Source organism: Lithobates pipiens, unplaced genomic scaffold, assembly GCF_037356315.1.
Source record: "Lithobates pipiens isolate NorthernLeopardFrog02 unplaced genomic scaffold, aLitPip1_a1.2 Scaffold_18, whole genome shotgun sequence".
Classification (NCBI taxonomy): domain Eukaryota; kingdom Metazoa; phylum Chordata; class Amphibia; order Anura; family Ranidae; genus Lithobates; species Lithobates pipiens.
The window spans coordinates 633,291,405-633,312,441 of NW_027507758.1; the positions used below are offsets into that span (position 1 = coordinate 633,291,405).

The 21,037-nt window shown below is 44.1% G+C and overlaps 1 protein-coding gene across 1 annotated transcript in view; it reads right to left on the reverse strand.

Moving 5' to 3' along the window:
- LOC143989874 (uncharacterized) overlaps window positions 1-12,958 on the reverse strand; it is an 81,952-nt gene extending 68,994 nt beyond the window's left edge. Inside the window, exons 1-3 of the mRNA XM_077490151.1 lie at window positions 12,703-12,958; window positions 12,491-12,614; window positions 12,277-12,374 (exon numbers count right to left, since the gene is read on the reverse strand). Coding sequence (XP_077346277.1) covers window positions 12,277-12,374; window positions 12,491-12,575 — 183 coding nt within the window. The 5' untranslated portion in view covers window positions 12,576-12,614; window positions 12,703-12,958. The remainder of the gene's footprint in view (window positions 1-12,276; window positions 12,375-12,490; window positions 12,615-12,702) is intronic.
- Between the last annotated feature and the right edge of the window lie 8,079 nt (window positions 12,959-21,037).

Below are 21,037 nucleotides of genomic sequence, written 5' to 3' on the forward strand. Positions count from 1 at the left end.
GAATTAGGGTCTGGAAGAGAAGAATACACACTCTTGTGGATTTTAGTCAGACGCTGTTGCAACTGTATTACATACGTAGTTAAACTATCACATTGTAATTGCATACTTTGAGGAAAATATAAACCTAATCTAGGTGCACTTCCAAACAGTATTTCATATGGGGATAACCCTGTTTTTCCTGTTGGGGTGTACCTAATGGAGAACAAAGCTAAAGCTAGGCACTCAGGCCATGGTTTGTTCAACTCCTGCATAGCTTTTTGTATTTTCAGCTTGATTGTACCATTTACTCTTTCTACTGATCCTGAACTCTGTGGGTGGTAAGGAGTATGAAAACTTTGTTGAACCCCTAACATTGCCATCACATTTTGCATTATTTCTCCCGTGAAATGTGTCCCCCTATCTGATTCTATTGTTTCTGGGAGACCAAACCTAGGTATCAGCTCAGTAATCAGTTTCTTGGCGGTGGCTTTTGCCGTAGCTGATTTCACAGGATAACTTTCGGACCAGCCTGAAAAATAGGCAGATGCACACGAGAACAAATTCAAAGGGGCCGCTCTTAGGCATTTGTATGTAGTCAATCTGCAGTCTCTGAAAGGGATATTGGGCCCGGACCTGATGTTTACGTGGGGTTTTCACTCTCTGTCCTGGGTTATTAATCAGACAGATTTGGCATGCAGCACAGTAGTTCCTTGCAGTACTACTGAATCCAGGGGCTAGCCATCCTTGGCTTACAATCCTATACATAGAATTGGAGCTGACATGAGTGGGTAAGTGAACAGCCGCTGCCATTGCGGGGTATAGAGAACCGGGTAGACATATTTTGTCTCCTTCTCTCCATACATTGTCAAGGCCTGGTGCAGCTCCCTCCTTAACCCAACGGTCCTTCTCAATAGCCCCTGCTTGTTCCTGTAGTTCCATTAGCTGCTGCCATGTGGTTTCGGGCATACTCACCTGTACCGTGGCTAAGGTCTCAGGGCTTACTTCCCCTAGAGCTGCCTTCTTTGCAGTTAAATCTGCAAATGCGTTTCCTTTTGCCTCAGTTGTTTTTGCGCTCGTGTGTGCCGCTATCTTCATGATGGCTACTCTTATAACCTTTTGAAGATTGTTCAGGACTCTTTTGATTCCTTCACCATGTTTAACAGGTGTGCCTGCTGCTGTAAGGTAACCTCTAGCTTTCCATATGTGGCCATAATCATGTGCAACACCGTAGGCGTATGCGGAATCAGTGTAAATGTTCCCTTCTTGTCCCTCCAAGTGTTCTAGGGCTTTCTCTAGAGCGGTTAGTTCCGCTTCTTGTGCCGACATGTGTGCTGGTAGTGACTTTGCCTCAATTACCTGTGTGTCCGTTACCACAGCATAACCTGTGTGATATTTACCTTTGTCATTGGCAAATCTACTACCATCTATGTACAGTGTGTGTTCTGCATTTGTAATGGGTATGTCTGTGACATGTGGGAACCCCGTGGTTTCTTGTTCCATAAGTTGGAAACAATCGTGTTCATCAGATGTTATGTCATGAAATGAAAGTGTGTCAGAATCCTGAGTATCTTGTGCTGTGTCTACACCATTATCATCATTACTCCCCCCTGTCAAATCTGTCTGTAATGGTAAAAGCTGTGCTAAGTTAAAAGAAGTGCATCGCTGAAAGGTAACATTGGGAGGTAGGAGCAAGGTGCATTGCAGACGCAGCTGCCTCGCCATTGATATGTGTTTTGGTTGGACCTGTGATAAGATGGCGTGTATGTCATGTGTGGTATGTACCACTACAGGATTGTCTAAGACAATTTCTGAGGATTTGTCAATGATAATTGACACTGCTGCAACTGCTCGTACACAGGACGGTGATCCTCTAGAGACAGGATCGAGAGCCGCCGAGAAGTATGCTACCAGCCTTTGTTCGATGTGTTGTTGTGTCAACACCCCTGTTGCGTGTCCCGTGATTTCAGCAATGTACAAATGAAATGTTTTGGTATAATCAGGGATCCCGATCGCAGGTGCCGAAATTAGTAACCTTTTTAAGGTGCTAAAAGATTCATGACCTGCTTCTGTGAGTACATAGGGTACTATTTTCAAGCAATCATATAATGGCTGCATCAGAGAACTGGCATGTGGTATCCATTGTCTACAATATGATACCATTCCCAAAAACATACGAAGTTGCTTAAAGTTGCGTGGGATATTCATTTGTCTTATGGCCTGGACTCGTTCTTCAGTGAGATGTCGAGTACCCTGGGATATACAGTGGCCCAAAAAGACAACCTTTTTCTGACATACCTGTAACTTAGTTCTATTCACCTTGCACCCTTTTTCAGCCAGGAATTGTAACAATGAGAGAGTGGCTTTTAAACAAGTATCGTTATCCGGACAACATAACAATAGGTCATCTACATATTGCAACAATACACAAGTGTCAGGCGGTAGCCATTCCCCCTATTTTTACTTTTTAAGGTTTAGTCAGTGGGGCATCGGACAAAAGACCGTCATAACCACTTATGGGTATGGTGTCACGGGACGTCATGTGTGGAGGGACTACTGAATCAGACAACAGACTGCGTGACGCTCCTGTGTCAACCAAACAAGGAATATGTTTACCTTCCACCTTCATCAACATGTGGAGCATTTTGTTCTCTGATTCAGCTAGGACTGGGGCAAGTCATGCGGTCGGATCGTCCCTATCATTGGTACGCCTCTGTCTGTAGTCCCTCGTGTCTCTGTCCGTGTTTCCTTCCTGTTCGTCTTTTATCCTTTTCCTACAGTCTCTTTTTATATGTCCCACCTTGTTGCAGTAATAACAGGTAAGAGGTTTACGGGAGGAATTCCCTCCTTCATTGACCCGGGCAACAGTGTTAACTCCCGGTGTCCTTCTGGGTTTAGTTTCTGCTAAATCAGCCTCTATGCCTTGTGCTTTCTGCAACAATGTTCCTCTGTCCCGTATGGCTCTCCACTCGGGAGTACATGCCTTCAGTTTGTCACCTACTTGGGGTACTAGTCCTTCCATAAACTGTCGATTGAAAGCCCTAATGGTGACGGGTAAGGCTAAATCTAGACCTTCGTCAGCCATCATGCTTTCCATGTTGAGGTAAAATTCTGTAACAGTCTGACCTGGGGCCTGTTTTATGGGCGCTGTCGAACCCCTTTCCTGCTGTTTCCCTTGGCAAAATTCTCGTAACTGAGCAATAAACAGGGGTCTAGAGTCTATATGACGAGGGTGTACTCCTGGCGGATCTGCCGCTGGATCCCCTTGTGGTCTATGTGGAGCAATTTCATTCATAAATTGATTAAACATCGTTAGTGTCATTTTATGTCTACATATATCTTCCCCATCTTGCCAAGTTGCTTCATGTGTGTCTAGTAATTGTGTCACGAATCTACAGAATGCGGCAGGTTTTGCTACGGGATCAGGAGCATTCTGTATTAATGCCATAAGAGTGTCAGCCGACCAAGGTGTCCATGTCCTCAGAACGACTTGTCGGGTCACTGTAGGTGGCTGTCCTGCTTGACCCGCATTTGGATTATTTACTTGTATTACCCTAGTCCGACTATGGACTGGAGCTACGGGCTCTGGTCTTTGAGCGCCGCAATGTACACATTCCTGTGCCCAGTCTGTGTTCTGGGTACCGCATACTCGGCATACCCATCCTCTTCCTCTTAAGGAAGGATAAAGTTTTGGTCTTTCATTACCTGGTGTGGTAGTGTTATAAGGAGGTGGAGTATCTCCCGTATTTACCCTATCGCCGGGAGCAGAAGGAAGACTTTTGCGTCGGACCTTCATATCCCATCCACCCTTTTCCTGACAATACTCCCATCCCTCCTCTTTAGCCCTGTTGGAAACCTTAATTAAACATTGTATTTGTGATACCCATCTGTTCTGCAATATCTCTCCCTGTCTGTCTCTCTTTATTTCTTCCCAACCTTCTACACTTAGCCCATTTTCTCCATCCATCCCCAATTTCTTGAGAATCCTATTTGTGCCCTGTGCCTTATCCTTCCCATACAACATTGTAATTATGTCTTTAACAGCATAACATTTCTGAGATTCCTCCTGGGGTTTACCATGTGTCTGGCCCATTTTGACAGTCCTGCCTAGGTGGCGTTTGGATCACTTACTAAGTGTCTCGTTGCCTTCTCCTCCTAGGGTGCCAAAATACTAAAAACCTCTCCTGGATGAGATTTCTGAAATCGAATTACCTTATATGCTAGCCAACTGACAAATATTATGACCAGACTGACGGCTACAACATATACAAGCATTCCCTTTTGGTGGCCAAACACATATGACTAGGTCTCCGGGACTTGTGGAGACCTTATTCCCTTCCCATTACCATGGAATCTCTCAGCATTCGTTTCTTATTCCTGCTTTATTGAGGCAGTCAGGACTTATACTTTCAACCCGTTTTTAGGCTCATGAATCAAAAAGCGTATATCAAACTTAAGTGTCGGACCCCCAAAGTACTCTTACGAGTTAAGGGCGCATTCCGTTACCCATTGGGATGATATATGTTTCAATTCACACCATACAAACAGGGCTTATCTCATTCACAACAGACAGATGACAAGTAGACAGACAAGAAACAACGGTAACATAAGCCAAAATATTAAGTTCAAGACCCACTTACTACAGAGGTTGGTGTTTACCTGAAGAACAATTCAGACAGATCAGGTGGGCACAAATCTAAGAAGCACAGAGTTTATAAGAAAATAAAGCTTTTCTTACCTGCGCAGGATTTGTCTGTGGTTCTTTGATGTGCCCGACCATTTCGTTCCGTCCTTATGTTCGTTCGCCTCTTGTAGTTTCTTCAGCGAGTCCGTGTTCGCGGCGCCAGAAATGTTAGGTGTGACCTCAACAAGTCACCTATTTGTCAGGTTATGTTACCGTTTCCCAATTGTTAGTTAGAGTTCTTATCCGAGCAAAGAGACACGGAGATATTCAGTATTTCTGCTCAGAAGTCCGTCGTTAACTCTGACTGTCTCTGACTGACTGTGGCTCTGAGGCTTGTTTATTACATCTTTTATAGACAGAAAAGGGCAAACATCAGCAAATGTAAAAAAAACAACATTTTCAAAGTAAAGACAATTCTCCGGGTGTTATCAGCTGATAAGACAATCTTCTGGGCGTAGACTGCTTTTTAGGGCTGATGCGGCCTCTCCTTATGCGTACGTGACTAAAGATGACGAATCCTTATTTTACAGAGAGAAATACAAGTAATTAGTAAGACATAAGGTCAACCATTTTGTTTCAACATATACCTTAATCCTTACATGCGTTACCCTGAGTTTGCGTCTTCCTTTAAAAGGGTATTTGAGGTTCCAGCACACTCCGCTTCTGCTGCCAAGTGCCTCATGTCCATCAAACAGAGTACGAGAACTGTTGACAATTACACCATTGAATTCCGCACTCTGGCAGCAAAGGTTGCTTGGAACAATGAGGCCTTTGTGGCTGCTTTTTCTCTTGGTCTCTCGGATTCTATCAAGGATGAGATAGCAGCATGAGATATACCCACTGAGCTGGAGAAGTTGATCACGTTTGCCATCCTCATCATTGACTCCAGACTCAGAGAAAGACTCTCTTTTAAGGAGCGCTTGCAGAAGCCTCCTATATATTTGTCTCCGAGCTTTGCAGTCCCACGCTTGCCTCCCTCACCTCCTGGTATCGAGTCAGTGAAGATGAACCCATGCACTTGGATTTCACGTGTCTCTCTGTGTATGATTGAACCCTTAGGAGGAGGGAGAGATTGTGCTTTTACTGTGGCCAGGCAGGTCACTTTTTAAAGTCTTGTCCTACCCGTCCAGGGAACGCCCGAACCTTGAGGTCCTGTCACGGACACACCTTAGGTGGCGTTGTTTCATCCCCGGTTATCCAAAAGGATAGATGCATTTTTGTGTATTGAGTCCACATCAGACAGGTGTTTATAGTTAAGGGCCTGGTAGCCTATATTTATTAAATGAAAAAAAACGAAAAAAGAAAGTCCACTCAGGAATCCCACGCAGTCACTGCTCCAACTCCACTTTCCTTCCACTCTCACCAGCCCCTCATCATATGGGCTGTGTGCAACTGGGCACACACCCTGCTGGCTGTACACAAGACCCGGACACAGGGTTGGAGATACCGTCCCCACCCAAAACTCTTAGGGATCTCCAAACTACTCCCATCCGGACCTAGCAAAACCTGGCAGTTTTCTCCATTTCAAATCTACCCTCTGTAGTTTTGCAATTCGTAGATATGCAAACTCTGTGTCCCTTTTACATCCAATTTCATAGGAACAGAGCCTCGCTCTGACACAATATATATACAGTATCTCACAAAAGTGAGTACACCAATCACATTTTTGTAAATATTTTCTTCTATCTTTTCATGTGACAACACTGAAGAAATTATACTTTGCTGCAATGTAAAGCGGGGAGCGTATAGCTTGTATAACAGTGTCAATTTGCTGTCCCCCCAAAACTGTCTCCTGACATTTTTACTTTTTTGACACTTCTTTTGAATGAGTAGCGGTACAATGTACCCAATACCCATTCACATAGGGGGGGGCAGGATCTGGGGTCCCTCTTGTTAAAGGGGCCTTCCAAATTCTGATGAGCCCCCTACCCACAGACCCCTACAACCACAGGGCAAGGGTTGTGGGGAAAAGGCCCTTGTCCCCATCAGCATGGAGGTATGCATCTTTGATGTCGATTGACGCCAGAAGTTCTCCTCCTTGTAGGATGGAGACAACTGATTGGATTCACAGCGAAAAAAGAGCGGTTATATTCAGGAATCAAATTAGATTTTTGAGATCCAGAATGTCCATTCGGTTTTGGCACCGTGAAAAAATGTTTGAACCAAACCCCAACCCTTGCTCTTACATGGGGACCACCATGATCACTTTTTACCAAAAGATAGTCCAATGCTTAAAAGAAAGACTTTTTTCTCTGGATCCTTAGGAACATTTCATCTGATAAAACTAGGATACGGGAACTCTTGGAACTTCAGTTTGTACCCTGGAACTATCGAGGAAGTCCCCCATCTGTCTCAACACTCTTCCTGCCAGATTCTTGAGAACTGCAAAAGTATTCCCTCTACTCGAGCAAGCGGGGGTGCCTCCTCTTAAGGAGGCTTTAGTATTTTGTAGGTTTCCTCCCCCAAGACCTCTTTTGTCCCTGGGGTTGACCCTGAGGATTACCTTTTGAATTTGATGGCGGAGGCCGTCATGACTGCCTGGAGGCTGATGCCCCTGGCACAGGAGAAAGAGCTCGTTAAAATTAAATACGTTTACTCCTTTTCTTAAATGGCAAAGGGGTACTTTCCACTAGAATTTCTTTGGATATATTATCCAAATCATCGCCAAATAGCCTTTTCATCGCAAAAAGGAAGACTAGCCCGGAGCTTCTTGCATGGCGCTTAGCAAAGGACGCAAGGTCTGAAGGATATAATCTCTCATAGCAACTATTGCAAACATAAAGCTGCTAGTAGCTTGCCAGATCCGGGGCCTGCTGAACAGGATAACCTTGAGCACCTGTTTAAACTGGTCTCTCAACGATTAACCAATTACTGTCAGCGCAGGCTGAGACACTCAATCTGCCAGAGAAAAAAAGTGTTTTTATAATAGGAATTCCAGCTTTTTATCCATTGGATCCCTAAGCATTTGAGCATTGTCTACCGGACAAGTAAATTCACAGATGATATAGCATTGTTAATTGCTGGTATACCCCACTTTTAGTGAATTTTCTCCTCCATAGGATAAGGTGTGAAAAAACTTTTTAGGAGGGAAAAAAATGCTTATCTGAATAATCCACTCAGATACAAAAAGCTTTTCCAGTATGGAATGGTCAGGGAAGGCATGCACAGCTTGAGGAGGCTTTAGCGAACCCAAACACTCAGTTAAGGGTACATAAATGTGGAGCCGACCATTCAGCAAGAAATTGCACCATCAATCTTACAGATTGTGAAAGCTGATCCCCCCCCCCCCCCCGCAATTGACACCTCAGAAGAGGAATCATCAGCCTCTACCCAGCCCCCTGAAGGAATTCATCTTCTCCAGACCCTAGTTCCTCAGTTTGAGGGTCTTGCGTAATGGAAGAGAACCTGTCGCATTTTGTCCCACACTGGGATGCGATTAAAGCTGCTAACCTTTTTTTTGTAACATAAACAGAGGCTGCAGTGTTGAAAACAGTTGCAAACATTTCATGGCCCCGATGCTCACTCTGACCAGCCACCCCCTCTCAGGGGAGGATGCCATTGTAGAGATGAGTAGGCTTTCCCCTTGGGGGAGACCCTTTTAGCCCTCTTTTGGGGGTGTTTCAACCCCCCCTTCTGACCTTAGCCCGATGCACAAAAGCAGAGGTACTATCAGAAGAAATCGCATTCACTGCTTGAGCAATAGACCAGCCATTGTTGCTGCTATTAGCGCTCAGCCTGATGCTTTTAGTAAATGTGTCAAATAGGAAATGCCTGTGTCACCAACCTCTTATATGCCCCTTTTTGATATTGTGTCACCCCGACATCTGCAGCCAACAAAAATTGAGCTTTTAAACAAACATACTCCCGCGCTGGATGGCGGAGGAAGCCATGCTAAGCCCCGCCCCTTCCACCACATCGCACTGCAGCCCCCTCTTTTCAAAAGTGGGTTTTCCCACACGAGCTTCCAATCCGATGGGATCGTCCTGTGTGTGTGTGGGGGGGGGGGGGGGGGGGATGGTGAGGAGGAGACCTATAATAAGCCGCCGTGCGGTGCCGGATGGACATTTGAGGTAGTCGGGTTTTCTCCTGGACTATACTGTGTGATGTCCTCATCTTCTACTTTACAGTCTGGAGACAAAGTGAGACAATCCTCTGAGGTTTTCCTCATCTCCCATCCATCTACTAAAATAGAAATAAAAAGATTATTACTAGACAGGAGCTGATTGGTTCCCCTAAACCAGGACTCCGCCCACATCAGGCAGCTTTGTCTCTGAGGATCTTACAATTCCTCCCTCAAGGTAACTAGTAAATGGGTCCTCTGATCTCCTACCAGATCATTTCTTTATTCATGGACCTTAGTCAGAGAGTGAGGAAACAACGAGAACTGTCTTTTATAGGAGTGACAGTGATGAGGGGATTATAGGACGAGTGTCCCCTCCCCCTCTATCACTCATTGCCATCTTCCCAACACAAGAAGTCCTGCACTTCCTTATTTAGTCCATGATTTAGTCATGAATAACAGCGGGGCTGAGCCCCACCAGAGGTCAGAGAGTGAGGATGGGGGGAGAACAACCAAGATGAAGACTGGACTGATCCTGAAGACCCCCATCATTGGGTTATTGACTCCTCCCTCATTATCACTTTCTGTTTAAGGTTCCAAAGTTTGAGGATGTTATCACATTTTTATCAACATGTAAAAGTCTGTGCTCCAATCAAATCATCAGATATAAAATGCCCAGCTGGTAGAAAATATGTGTAATAAAAGAGAATACATATTATGTGTATATATATAGCAGTGGGTAGAGGGGAGAGAGCAGAAGTCAGGACTATGTAATGTACAACACATTGTATACAACAGATAGGACTATATAGTATCAGAATGATATAATGTACAACAGAGTATATAGTGCCGGGGTCAGGAGTATGTAATGTACAATATAAATGATATAGTGTAAGGGTCAGCACTCCTAATATTGTTATTCAGTAATCAGTGGAAGCTTAAATGTTTACATGAGACAAGTTGCAGAGGTCCCACACCGCTGCCTCCCATCTCCTGAGACTTCACTTGATTTGGGTCTGAGACTATACAGACATTCACAGGCAGCAGACAACAGAGTAAGTAACCCTGGGAGAATTGTTCTGTCAGAGATTTTACTAGACCCAGGTATGGGGAAGAAGACCCAAAACACATACCCCAGGTGCCTAGGTCTAGTAACGGCTATGATGAAAATGAATGTTTTGCTGCTAGCTGAACCCCAGAATTTCCATAAATCCAGTTTAGATACATACATTTAGTCTGTAGCACAGAGAAGGAAGATTATTTGAAAGAAATACAGGAATACAGGATGGAGAACCCAGCTCAGGAAAGTGACCAGGGGATTACAGGCTGATATCACCCAATGCCCACCCATCTGGACCAATCAGTGAGCAGGATGGGTGGAGGAATTTAGTGTTAATGACCCACCTGTGCTGATCTCTGTAGGAGTGTCCTCCTCTATAAATGTCCCCGTTATTCCATCCTCCTCCATAGACTGCTGATCATCCCTCACATACATCTCCTCTTCTGCTTTAACCTCAAATTCTATATCAATTGGATCTCCACTCTAAGTCAAGAAAATGAGAGTAAATATTATCTGTAAGATATAAGCTTTACTATTGTGACATCACATATAAAATCCACACATTGTCCCTATAAGTCTGTGCTTTACAACCTCCGTCCCACCAACCTTGTAACAGTGGGGGATGGTGTGATCTTCCTGTGTGGAATCCCGGGAATACAGAGGACGGGGACATCTCTCTGATGGGTTTCTGTAGCTGGATGACTCCACCATGGTGTCCTGGTACAAATCTTTGGGTTCTTTTAGAAACTCTGACTCCTCCATCCCCCCATCCTCATCATCCTCCTCTTTTATCTCTTCTTTAACCTCAACTTTATAATGTCTCAGGTTTCCACTCTGAATATATAATAATGTAACAATGTAGACAATGTATAGATCCGAATGATACTATCAGTTATTGTTTGCATTTGAATAATGGGAAGAGTTCCCAGGGAAAGTTGGTATACAGTGACCCCAGACAGTATGCTGTATCAAAAAAAAACTCTAATTTTATTGGACTCAGAAAGTTTTAAAGTCAAAACAAAGAAATGTTGCAACTCTCCATCTAACACCAAAATAACAACTTTGTTAGTTAAAATTAGGCACACACATGGCCCATGGGCACAACACAAGTTGAACGAGTAAGTTTGTCCTCTATTCAGGAAGGGATATCAGGCAAGAGATTTGCTCAACTGAGCAGTATCAATCCTGTTTGTATTCCTAGGGAGTAGTGACAGACTCATTCAATTAGTACTAATTGCTGGGGGGGGTTATTTGAATGAGTATTACAATAAGACTTTGGGTAAGTGTAAATAAGTTCCATACAGTTTCCCCTTTGGTGGTCTCGGGCGAGGGTGTGTTAGTCTAATGCCGCGTACACACGATCAGAAATTCGGCCAGCAAAAGATTGATGAGAGATTTTAGTCAGAAAATGCGACCGTGTGTACGCTCCAACTGACTTTTTCTGGCCGAATTCCCGCCAGCAAAAGATTGAGAGCAGGTTCTCAATTCTTTGGTCAAAAAAAGTTCTGATTGGAAATTCCAACCGCCTGTAGCAATTCCGATGCGCAAAATTCCTACGCATGCTCAGAAACAATTCTACGCATGCTCAGAAGCATTGAACTTAATTTTCTCGGCTCTATGTAGTGTTGTACGTCACCGTGTTCTTGACAGTTGAAAGTTCAGCGAACTTTTGTGTGACCATGTGTATGCAAGCAAAGCTTGAGCGGAATTCTGTTGGAAAAACCATCCAAGATTTTTCTGACGGAAAATCCGCTCGTGTGTATGCGGCATAACAATTAGATGAAGAGTGCATGTGGTTGCCATCTCATCCCTTTAAACCCGAACACATATGAATTACATGTGGCTGATTAAGGTGGTAATTAAACTCACTTGGTGCCTTATCTGCATTTAATTAGCCTCAGAACCCGTGTAATTCATATGTGTTCGGGTTTAAAGGGATGAGGTGGCAACTCTAAGTGCAGCAGACACTTAGGGGATTAATGTCGGGACTGTGCCTCTGAAGGATAGTAGTTGGTCACTGGAGCCAAAAAGTTCAGTCTGCAGCTGTACTTCGTCTGGAGGAGCCGGAGTCGTGTATGAACGTGTTCTGAGTTGTTCTGCTCAGACAGCGACTGTGCGGAGTGAAGCTGGGCTGCAGGTCCATAGAAGGCATGGAAATGTCGTGATGGCTTCAGGTTCTGAAGAAGCTTGCCAAATTGTGGACGGGCAAAACATGTCAACCATGAGATGCAGCCGCCATGGCCTCTGAAGCACAGAATCTCACAGTGAAGGAACTCAGCAGCACTAGGAACCAACAAGACTGTTAAAGGAGCGGAACCTGAAGCTGAGAACATTATGGATTAGTGAGAACCAGCTAGGAACACAGTAATCTAGGAACACAGTGCTGACAGGCAGTGCATGCAGCCAGGAATTCCAATCTGAATATATAATAAAACATTCATTGTAACAAACATGCTGTGTATAAATCAGAACTACCAATAATTGTCAATCATCTACCTGATGATGGTGAGGGATGGTGTGATCTTCCTGTGTGGAATCCTGGGAATACAGAGGACGGGGACATCTCTCTGGTGGGTTCCCATTACTGGATCCATCTGTAGGAAACACACACACTGACTGAATACATTGTTTCTATGTGTTTATCGGATGATGGGGGATCTAGGTGGAGCCTCCGTACTGCTCTCTCCTTTACAATAAAGTCTCCTCTTACCCGGTGATGTGAGGGGCGGCTGATTGTCCATCATGACGTCCTTGTAGAGATCCTTGTGTCCTTCTAAATACTCCCACTCCTCCATGGAGAAATAGACAGTGACATCCTGACACCTTATAGGAACCTGACACACACAATGATACAGTCACAATCCAGACACATCCCTTGTCTGTTACTGGATAATGTCCCAGAATTCCCAGAATCCTCCTCACCTCTCCTCCATCATCTCTCTGGTGACTTCTAGAATCTTCTTTGTATTTCTCTATTCTATCAGAGAGGGAGGTGGAGGTGATGTGATGGTCATATGATCTCCAGACTTCACAGGAGGAAAACTCTAGATCTGAACACAAATAGTAAAATCAAATGATATTCCCAGAATCCTCCTCACCTCACCATTCAGGTCTCCATTTTATTAAAGCCTCACTTCAGACTGAGGTATAATTTACCCACACAGGACCCCCACACTATGCAGGTTACAAGCTTGTTGCAGCCATTCTGACTAAGGATGAGCTGAACACCCCCGGTTCGGTTCGCACCAGAACCTGCGAACAGACCTAAACTTCGTGTGAACTTTAGAACCCTATTAAAGTCTATGGGACTCGAACGTTCAAAATCTAAAGTGCTAATTTTAAAGGGTAATATGCAAGTTATTGTCCTAAATCGTATTTGGGGACCTGAGTCCTGCCCCAGGGGACATGGATCAATGCAAAAAAAAATTTAAAAACTGAATTTTTTTCGGGAGCAGTGATTTTAATAATGATTAAAGTGAAGCAATAAAAGTGTAATATTCCTTTAAATTTCGTACCTGGGGGGTGTCTATAGTATGGCTGTGAAGGGGCGTATGTTTCCCGTGCTTAGAACTGTCCCTGCACAAAGTGTAATTTCTGCAGGAAAAAGGTCATTTAAAACCACTCGCGGATATAATGAATTGTTGGCTCCCATAATACAGAGAACACTCATTTAAAGTCATTAATAAAAAAAAAAAAAAAAAAAGCGTGGGGTTCCCCCAAATTCAATTACCAGGCCCTTCAGGTCTGGTATGGATTTTAAGGGGAACTCCACGCCAAATGTAAAAAAAAATGGCGTGAAGTTCCCCCTAAAAATCCATACCAGACCCTTTATCCGAGCAGGCCGCCTTGAACCGTACCAGGCCCCCCTCTGATGTAACGGAAACCTGCGTTACATCAGAGGGGGGTGGGGTCACCAACACGTCATTGGGGAAGCCAGGCTTTCCCACTTGCGTCAGAAGGGGAGCGGGGTCAGGTGACGGGTGGCCCCTCTGTCCTCATATAAGAAATGTCAGGCTGCCGGGATCCCGCAGTGTCTCTGCCAGTGGAGACAGAGGATGGATGGACTGCACTGCACTGGATGGAGAGATCACCCGTCGTTGGATCAGACCAGCCATCACTGGACCCCGGAGAGATGATCATCCGTCGCTGGATAGCAAGAGTGGATTACCACCGCTGGAATCTTTTTAAAAAAAAAAATATTTTTAATAAAGGACTTTTTCCAACGGTGTGTGTGTCTTTTTTAACATTCTTTTACACTTTCTTTGTGAAATGGTAGGGGTACTTTTGTACCCCCTTACCATTTCAAACAGGGGGGCGGGATCTGGGGGTCCCCTTGTTAAAGGGGGCTTCCAGATTCTGATAAGCCCCCCTGCCCGCAGAGCCCCACAACCCCCGGCCAGGGTTGTGGGGATGAGGCCCTTGTCCTCATCAACATGGGGACAAGGTGCTTTGAGGGGTCACAGACCCCCAAAGCATCCTCCCAATGTTGAGGGCATGTGGCCTGGTATGGTTCAGGAGGGGGGGCGCTCTCTCGTCCCCCCCTCTTTTCCTCCGGCCTGCCAGGATTTTTAGGGGGAACCCCACGTCATTTTTTTTTTGAAGCAGGGTTCCCCTTAACATCCATGCCAGACCTGAAGGACCTGGTAATTGAATTTGGGGGAACCCCATGCTTTTTTTTTTTTATCAATGACTTTTCTCTGTATTATGGGGAGCCGACAATTCATAATAGCCGCGAGTGATTTTAAATGACTTTTTTCCTGCAGAAATGACACTTTGTGCAGGGACAGTTCTAAGCACGGGAAACATGCGCCCCTTCACAGGCATACTATAGACACCCTCCAGGTACAAAATTTAAAGGAATATTACACTTTTATTGTTTCACTATAAGCATTATTAAAATCACTGCTCCCGAAAAACCTGCCTTTTTTAAAACTTTTTTTTGCATTGATACATGACCCCTGGGGCAGGACCCGGGTCCCCAAACATTTTTTAGGACAGTAACTTGCATGTTAGCCTTTAAAATGAGCACTTTCGATTTCTCCCATAGACTTGTACAGGGTGTTCCGCGGCTTTTTGATCTGGCCGCGAACACCCCAAATTGTTCACTGTTCGCCGAACATGAGTTCGACTCGAACTCAAAGCTCATCCCTAATTCTGATACCATTACATACAATGCATGTCCAACAGTCCTGTTTTGCTTTTGAGGATGCCAAGGGTCCGTCCACATCCTAAGAATATTGAATAAAAATAAAGAGCTGGATGGAGGGACAGTGGGAGGAGGAGCTGTGAGGTTGGTGTTATGTCATAGAATTGTTCACCTCCCCACCCACTAATAAAAGTGGTATAATCTAGTGTAGCACTGACCCCCGAAGGAGCTGCTGGTTTGATTGGGCTTACCGTTACCTTCTTCTCCTCGATTTGTGTCTAGGGGTTCCCGTGGTAGATGGCCCAGTAAACTCAGAGACTAATGACAGATCCGCTTAGAGGGATTTTATTTGCAAAAAATGTAGACAACGAACAGTCTCTTAAAATAGGATCAGAGGGTTAGGAAGAAAGTTCAGGTCCTCTAATGCCGCGTACACACGATCGGAATTCTCATCGGAAAAAGCTCTGATGGTTTTCCCAGTGGAATTCCGCCGGAATTCGGCTAAAGCTGTCTTGCCTACACACGGTTACACCAAATTCCGATCGTTTATAACGCGGTGACGTACAACACGTATGACGGGACTAGAAAAAGGGAGTTCAATAGCCAGTAGCCAATAGCTTCTGTCTCGTAGTTGAATCTGAGCATGTGTGATTTTTGGCATGTCGGAAAAGCATACACGCGATCGGAATTTCCATCAGGAAAATTGAGAACATGCTATCAATTTTTGCCTGGCGGAAATTCGGACAGCTAAATTCCGATGGAGCATACACACGGTCGCATTTTCCGATGAAAAGCTCTCATCTGTCTTTTTCTGGCCGGAATTCCGATCGTGTGGATGTGGCATTAGTCTAACAAATGAAGGATTTGCTTACTTTGACTAAATCCAGAGAATAGCCATTCACACCTGGATGGTCACTCAAGTTGGATAGTCCCTCTCTCACAAGGCCTAGCAGCAAACAAGGTGCTTAAATCAGGAACAAGTCGCTGCCACAGACGTTGTTGTAGAACATGCAGGAATACACTCAGGTACTTCAGCCCCTCCAGGCTCTTGCTAAGAAGCCAACCCATGCGTGGCCTTCTTCTGAAGAGTCCTCCCTTAGATAGCTACGAAGTTACTGGGCCTCTCCAAAACCGGAGATGACACCCAAACACCTCAGAATGCTCTCTTTAGTTTCCTTGCCTCGGACTAGCCAGCCCCGAGACATAAAGTCTCGCACCCCTGGCCATAGCCTTCCTGGGGGCTGGTCAGGGGGGCCAGGACCATGGAGTCAGAACATACTTCTGGACTGGAACTCCGAACCATGTGACATTTGCATCTTAAGAACCCTCTCCCAGAAAGCACAGCAAGAGTGACACTCCCACTGGGCGGGCTCTGAGAGAGAGTAATCTTAAAGCACCCAACCAGACTGTGGTTCCATGCCTGCCAGAAGAGACAGTGCCCCCTATGGCCAGGCTGAACACCCAATAGTCCAGTCAGACTGATGCTGAGGTCAAAATTTTGAATAATTATACCCAAACCAAAATTTCAAAAACATAGCGCATGCGCTTCAGGAGGCGGCACTACACTAGTATAGACTGATGAGGTGAGAAGGTGATTGGTCGGAAAGGTAACATCTCCAAAATGAAGAGAACGTTCCAGCCCTGTAAGTGGGTAAATGTTCTGCCCCTGAAGGGGTTATTCTACATATTTCCACACTATATATGTGTGTATCATCATCTGCTGGAGATAAAAGACATCACAGTGACTATGGTGGAAGAGGACGGACATGACGGGGGGGTTACTGGGTGTAAATAGAAAATAAGATCTTATTACCTCCTCTGCTGCCATTTCCAGCAATGTCTTGTCTCTTACTCCCAACTTACCTCTCATCCGGAACTTCTTGTCTGTACCTGACATCATTTCCTGTCTGTACTTGACATCACTTCGTGTCTGTTTTCTATCGACTAAATGAGAGGCGTCTGGCTGGGGTGTAACGACCTATTCGGTGACCCATCGCAGTTTGCTACGGAAGTAACGTTCCGTCGCCGCCATCTTGCTACACCCCACACCTGTCCACAGTAAGGATACACTAAGAAGGGGGAAAGCGGACATGTTGTTACCCCCACCGGAGTTTTGCATTTTACACGTATTTTTAACAGTAAAGTCAGTTTATATAGTGAAATACAGGACTCACAACTTCATCTGACTACTTAGATGTTGAATTGCAGGGTCAGCCCTGCTCATCTCACAGGTTTGATAATTGACAGAAGTTCACTGCTTTTAAAATTCAACATCTAAGCAGTCAGACGGAGTTGTAAGTCCTGGGAGATGTGTGTCGTCATTTCCCAGGAGTCACTGGGCAGCGCCAAGGGCTTTGTTGCCATCACAACGAGGCGGGCACATCTGACGACAACACCCATTGTGATGGCGGTTGTGGTCACTTCTGACGACAACGCCCGTTGTGATTGCAGTTGCATCTTCCCGTTCTGAAGCACCGTGTCACGATAGCAGGCCCCCGGCAGGCATCTGTTCCATGGGCACGCTCAAAGTGTACGTGGTGGGCGTGCGCGCACCCACTAATCTGCTTCTTAAAGGGGACGACGTACAGGTATGCCCATTTGCCCAGCCGTTCCATTGTGCCGACGTACATCATCGTGCGCTGGTCGGCAAGCAGTTAACCACTTTAGCCCCGGGAGGTTTTACCCCCTTCCTGACCGAAGCACTTTTTACAGTTTGGCACTGCGCTGATTTAACTGGTAATTGTGCAGTCATGCAATGCTAAACCCAAATGACATTTGCGTCCTTTTTTTTCCCCACAAATAGAGCTTTCTTTTGGTGGTATTTGATTACCTCTGCGTTTTTTTTTGTTTTTTTTGGGATATAAATTAAAAAAGACTGAAAATGTTTGAAAAAAAATATTTTCTACTTTTTGTTATAAAAAAAAATACAATAAACTCAATTTTAGTGATACATTTAGGCCAAAAACCATTCAGCCACATGTCTCGGGTAAAGAAAAGTAAAAAAAAAATTCAATAAGCGTATATTTATTGGTTTGCGCAAAAGTTATAGCATCTACAAACTAGGGTACATTTTCTGGAATTTACGCAGCTTTTAGTTTGTGACTGCCTATCTTATTTCTTGAGTTGTTAAAATGGCATGGCAATACAATACCCCCCCCCCCAAATTACCCCATTTTGGAAAGTAGACACCCCAAGGAATTTGCTGACAGGCTTGTTGAGCACATTGATTTTTTTTTTTGTCACAAATGATTTAAAAAAAAAATAATTACACAAAGTTGTCACTAAAATTATATATTGCTCACGCATGCCATGGTTATATGTGAAATTACACCCAGAAATACATTCTGCTGCTTCTCCTGAGTATGGGGATACCACATTTGCAGGACCCTGAAAACCAAGCACCGCCTTCAGGCTTTCTAAAGGCGTAAATTCTTGATTTCATCCCTCACTACCTATCATATTTTCAGAGGCCATGAAATGCCCAGATAGCACAACCCCCTCCCCCCCCATGACCCCATTTTGGAAAGTAGACACCCCAAGCTATTTGCTGAGAGGCATGTTTAAGTATTTTGCAGATCTCGCTTTTGTCACGGTTTTGAAAATGAAAAAAAAAAATTCCTTTTCTTTCTTAATTTTCCAAAACAAATGAGAGCTGCAAAATACTCACCATGCCTCTTAGCAAAAAGCTTGGGGTGTCTACTTTCCAAAATGGGGTCATGCTATCTGGGCATTTTATGGCCACCATTTTACGCCTTTAGAACCCCTGAAGGTGATGATTGGTTTTCGGGGGCCTGTACGCGGCTAGGATCCCAAAAAGTTTCACACATGTGGTATCCGAGAGAAGCACAGAATGTATTTTGGGGTGTAATTTCACATATAGCCATGGCATGTGTGAGCAATATATCATTTAGTGACAACTTTGTGTATATAAAAAAATAATAATAATTTTCCTGAAACGTGGCAAAATATAAAATATTCCATGGACTCAACATGCCTCTCAACAAATAGCTTGGGGTGTCTACTTTCCAAAAAGGGGCCATTGGGGGGGGGGGGGTTGAACTGTCCTGGCATTTTATGCCCAACATCACCCACTCTAACCACGTTCTTACACTTTTTGTTCACATGAAAAAATATATTTTTTTGCTAGGAAATTACTTTGAACCCCCAAACAGTATATACAGATTAAATTGGTGGGTGTTGCAATTTTTTTTCACAAAGTATTTGTGCAGCGATTTTTCAAACGCAATTTTTTGGGAAAAAAACAAGTTTTTGCATTTTAATGCACAAAAAACACACTATATTCCCCAAATGTTTGGTGAAATATCAAAGATGATCTTATGCCGAATACATAGATGGCAAACACTACATGCTTTAAAATTATGCACACCCACCCAGTGGCGACAAACTATATACATTTTTAAAAGCCTTTACAGATTACCACTTTAGATTTACAGAGGAGTTCTACTTCTAGAATTACTGCCATTGATCTGATGTTCGTGGTGATACCTCACATGCATGGTGCAATTGCTGTTTGCATACGACCAAATCAGACCGACGCTTGCATTCACCTTTGTACGCATGCACGGGGGGGGGGGGGGTGCTTTATTAATTAATTTATTTTTTATTATTATTCATTTTTCTTTCTACACTGTCCCTTTCATTTTTTTCTTTTTTTTAAATAATATTTATTGTTATCACAGGGAATATAAATCCCCTATGATAGCAATATGTATTGACAGGTACTATTTTTTGAAAAAATTGGGGTCTAGATTTCTCCTAAGCCCTTGATTTATATCCGGCTTCAGGTTTCTTAGGTCATAGAGATGATTGGAGCCATTCTAGTCTTCAATCGGCTCTATGGTCAGCTGACAGAACCACCGGCTGCATTCTTGGGTTCCCTGGTGGGACAGGAGAGCCCAAGAAAACCATGGAAGATGGCAGGAGGGGAATGACGTTGCCTCCCACTGCTTTTAAAAGCAGTGGATAATTAGCCGCTAGGAGCGCTTTTACATAGCCGACCTCCGGCTGAAAAGAACGATACCAAGATGATACAATGATAAACCTGCAGGTATCATTCTGGTATAACCATTTAAAATCCAGCAACATACCAGTAGGTCGCTGGTCCTTGTTGGGCAAATATTGTAATGTTCTTTTTTTCAATGCAGCCTGTGGGCTGAACGAAAAATGAGATTGATTGGTGGTTATGTCCACCATTAGAATACTGCCCTGCATCCACCCACTCCTAATGATGAACATACATGTACCGTTTTATTTTTTTTAACTGTGGTGGTGAAATCACCTCCTACAGCCCTGGAGTTGCTGATTTACGTATTGTGAGAGCAATACCTGTTGCTGTCAAAATAAATAAATCCATGCTGCAGCTGAATGGTGTACCTGAAAAGCAAACAATGGTAACAATAAAATATTAACTCAATAAAACAATTTTTTTATTGCAATCTGTGCCTAAATAATATATGTCAAAACATGGGGGCAAGCCACCCCTAATGTTAGGGGCGAATCACCCCTCCACCCTGCTCCCATGCTTCAGCATATATGCTCTTTATTTTAACTGTAGTGGTGAAATCACTTCCTACAGTGCTGGAGTTGCTGATTTATGTATCGTGAGAGCAAACGCTGTTGCTGTCAAGATAAATAAATCGTGCTTTTTGATTCCACAATCAAAACGGTGATTAAAAAGTGACACGCTTGTGTAATAATTGTCCACGTACAAGTGGTACCTCTTTCCAAATAAGGGTGACACCAAGTCCCAAACAATCTTACCACTGCTCCCTATGTAGTCTGGGCAGTTGGGGGGCTCCACGTGATCTCTTCCCTCGTAAATCATAAAACTATATGTATAGCCTGTTGCCCTGTCACAGAGCTTATACAACTTGACCCCATATCTGGCACTAACCCCCCCACTAAGCAGATTTTTTTGTAAATCTATTTAATTTGGTCCATGTCCCCCAGGACAATGCCCAGCCCCCACGTCGTCTGTCTCATAACCACTTGTCTTTTAGAACAGAAAATGGTTGTGAGTGTCTTTTATCATTCGGCTCTCATTGACTTCAGCACCTGACTTCAGCACCTGAACATTAGTTCTGCTCTGTG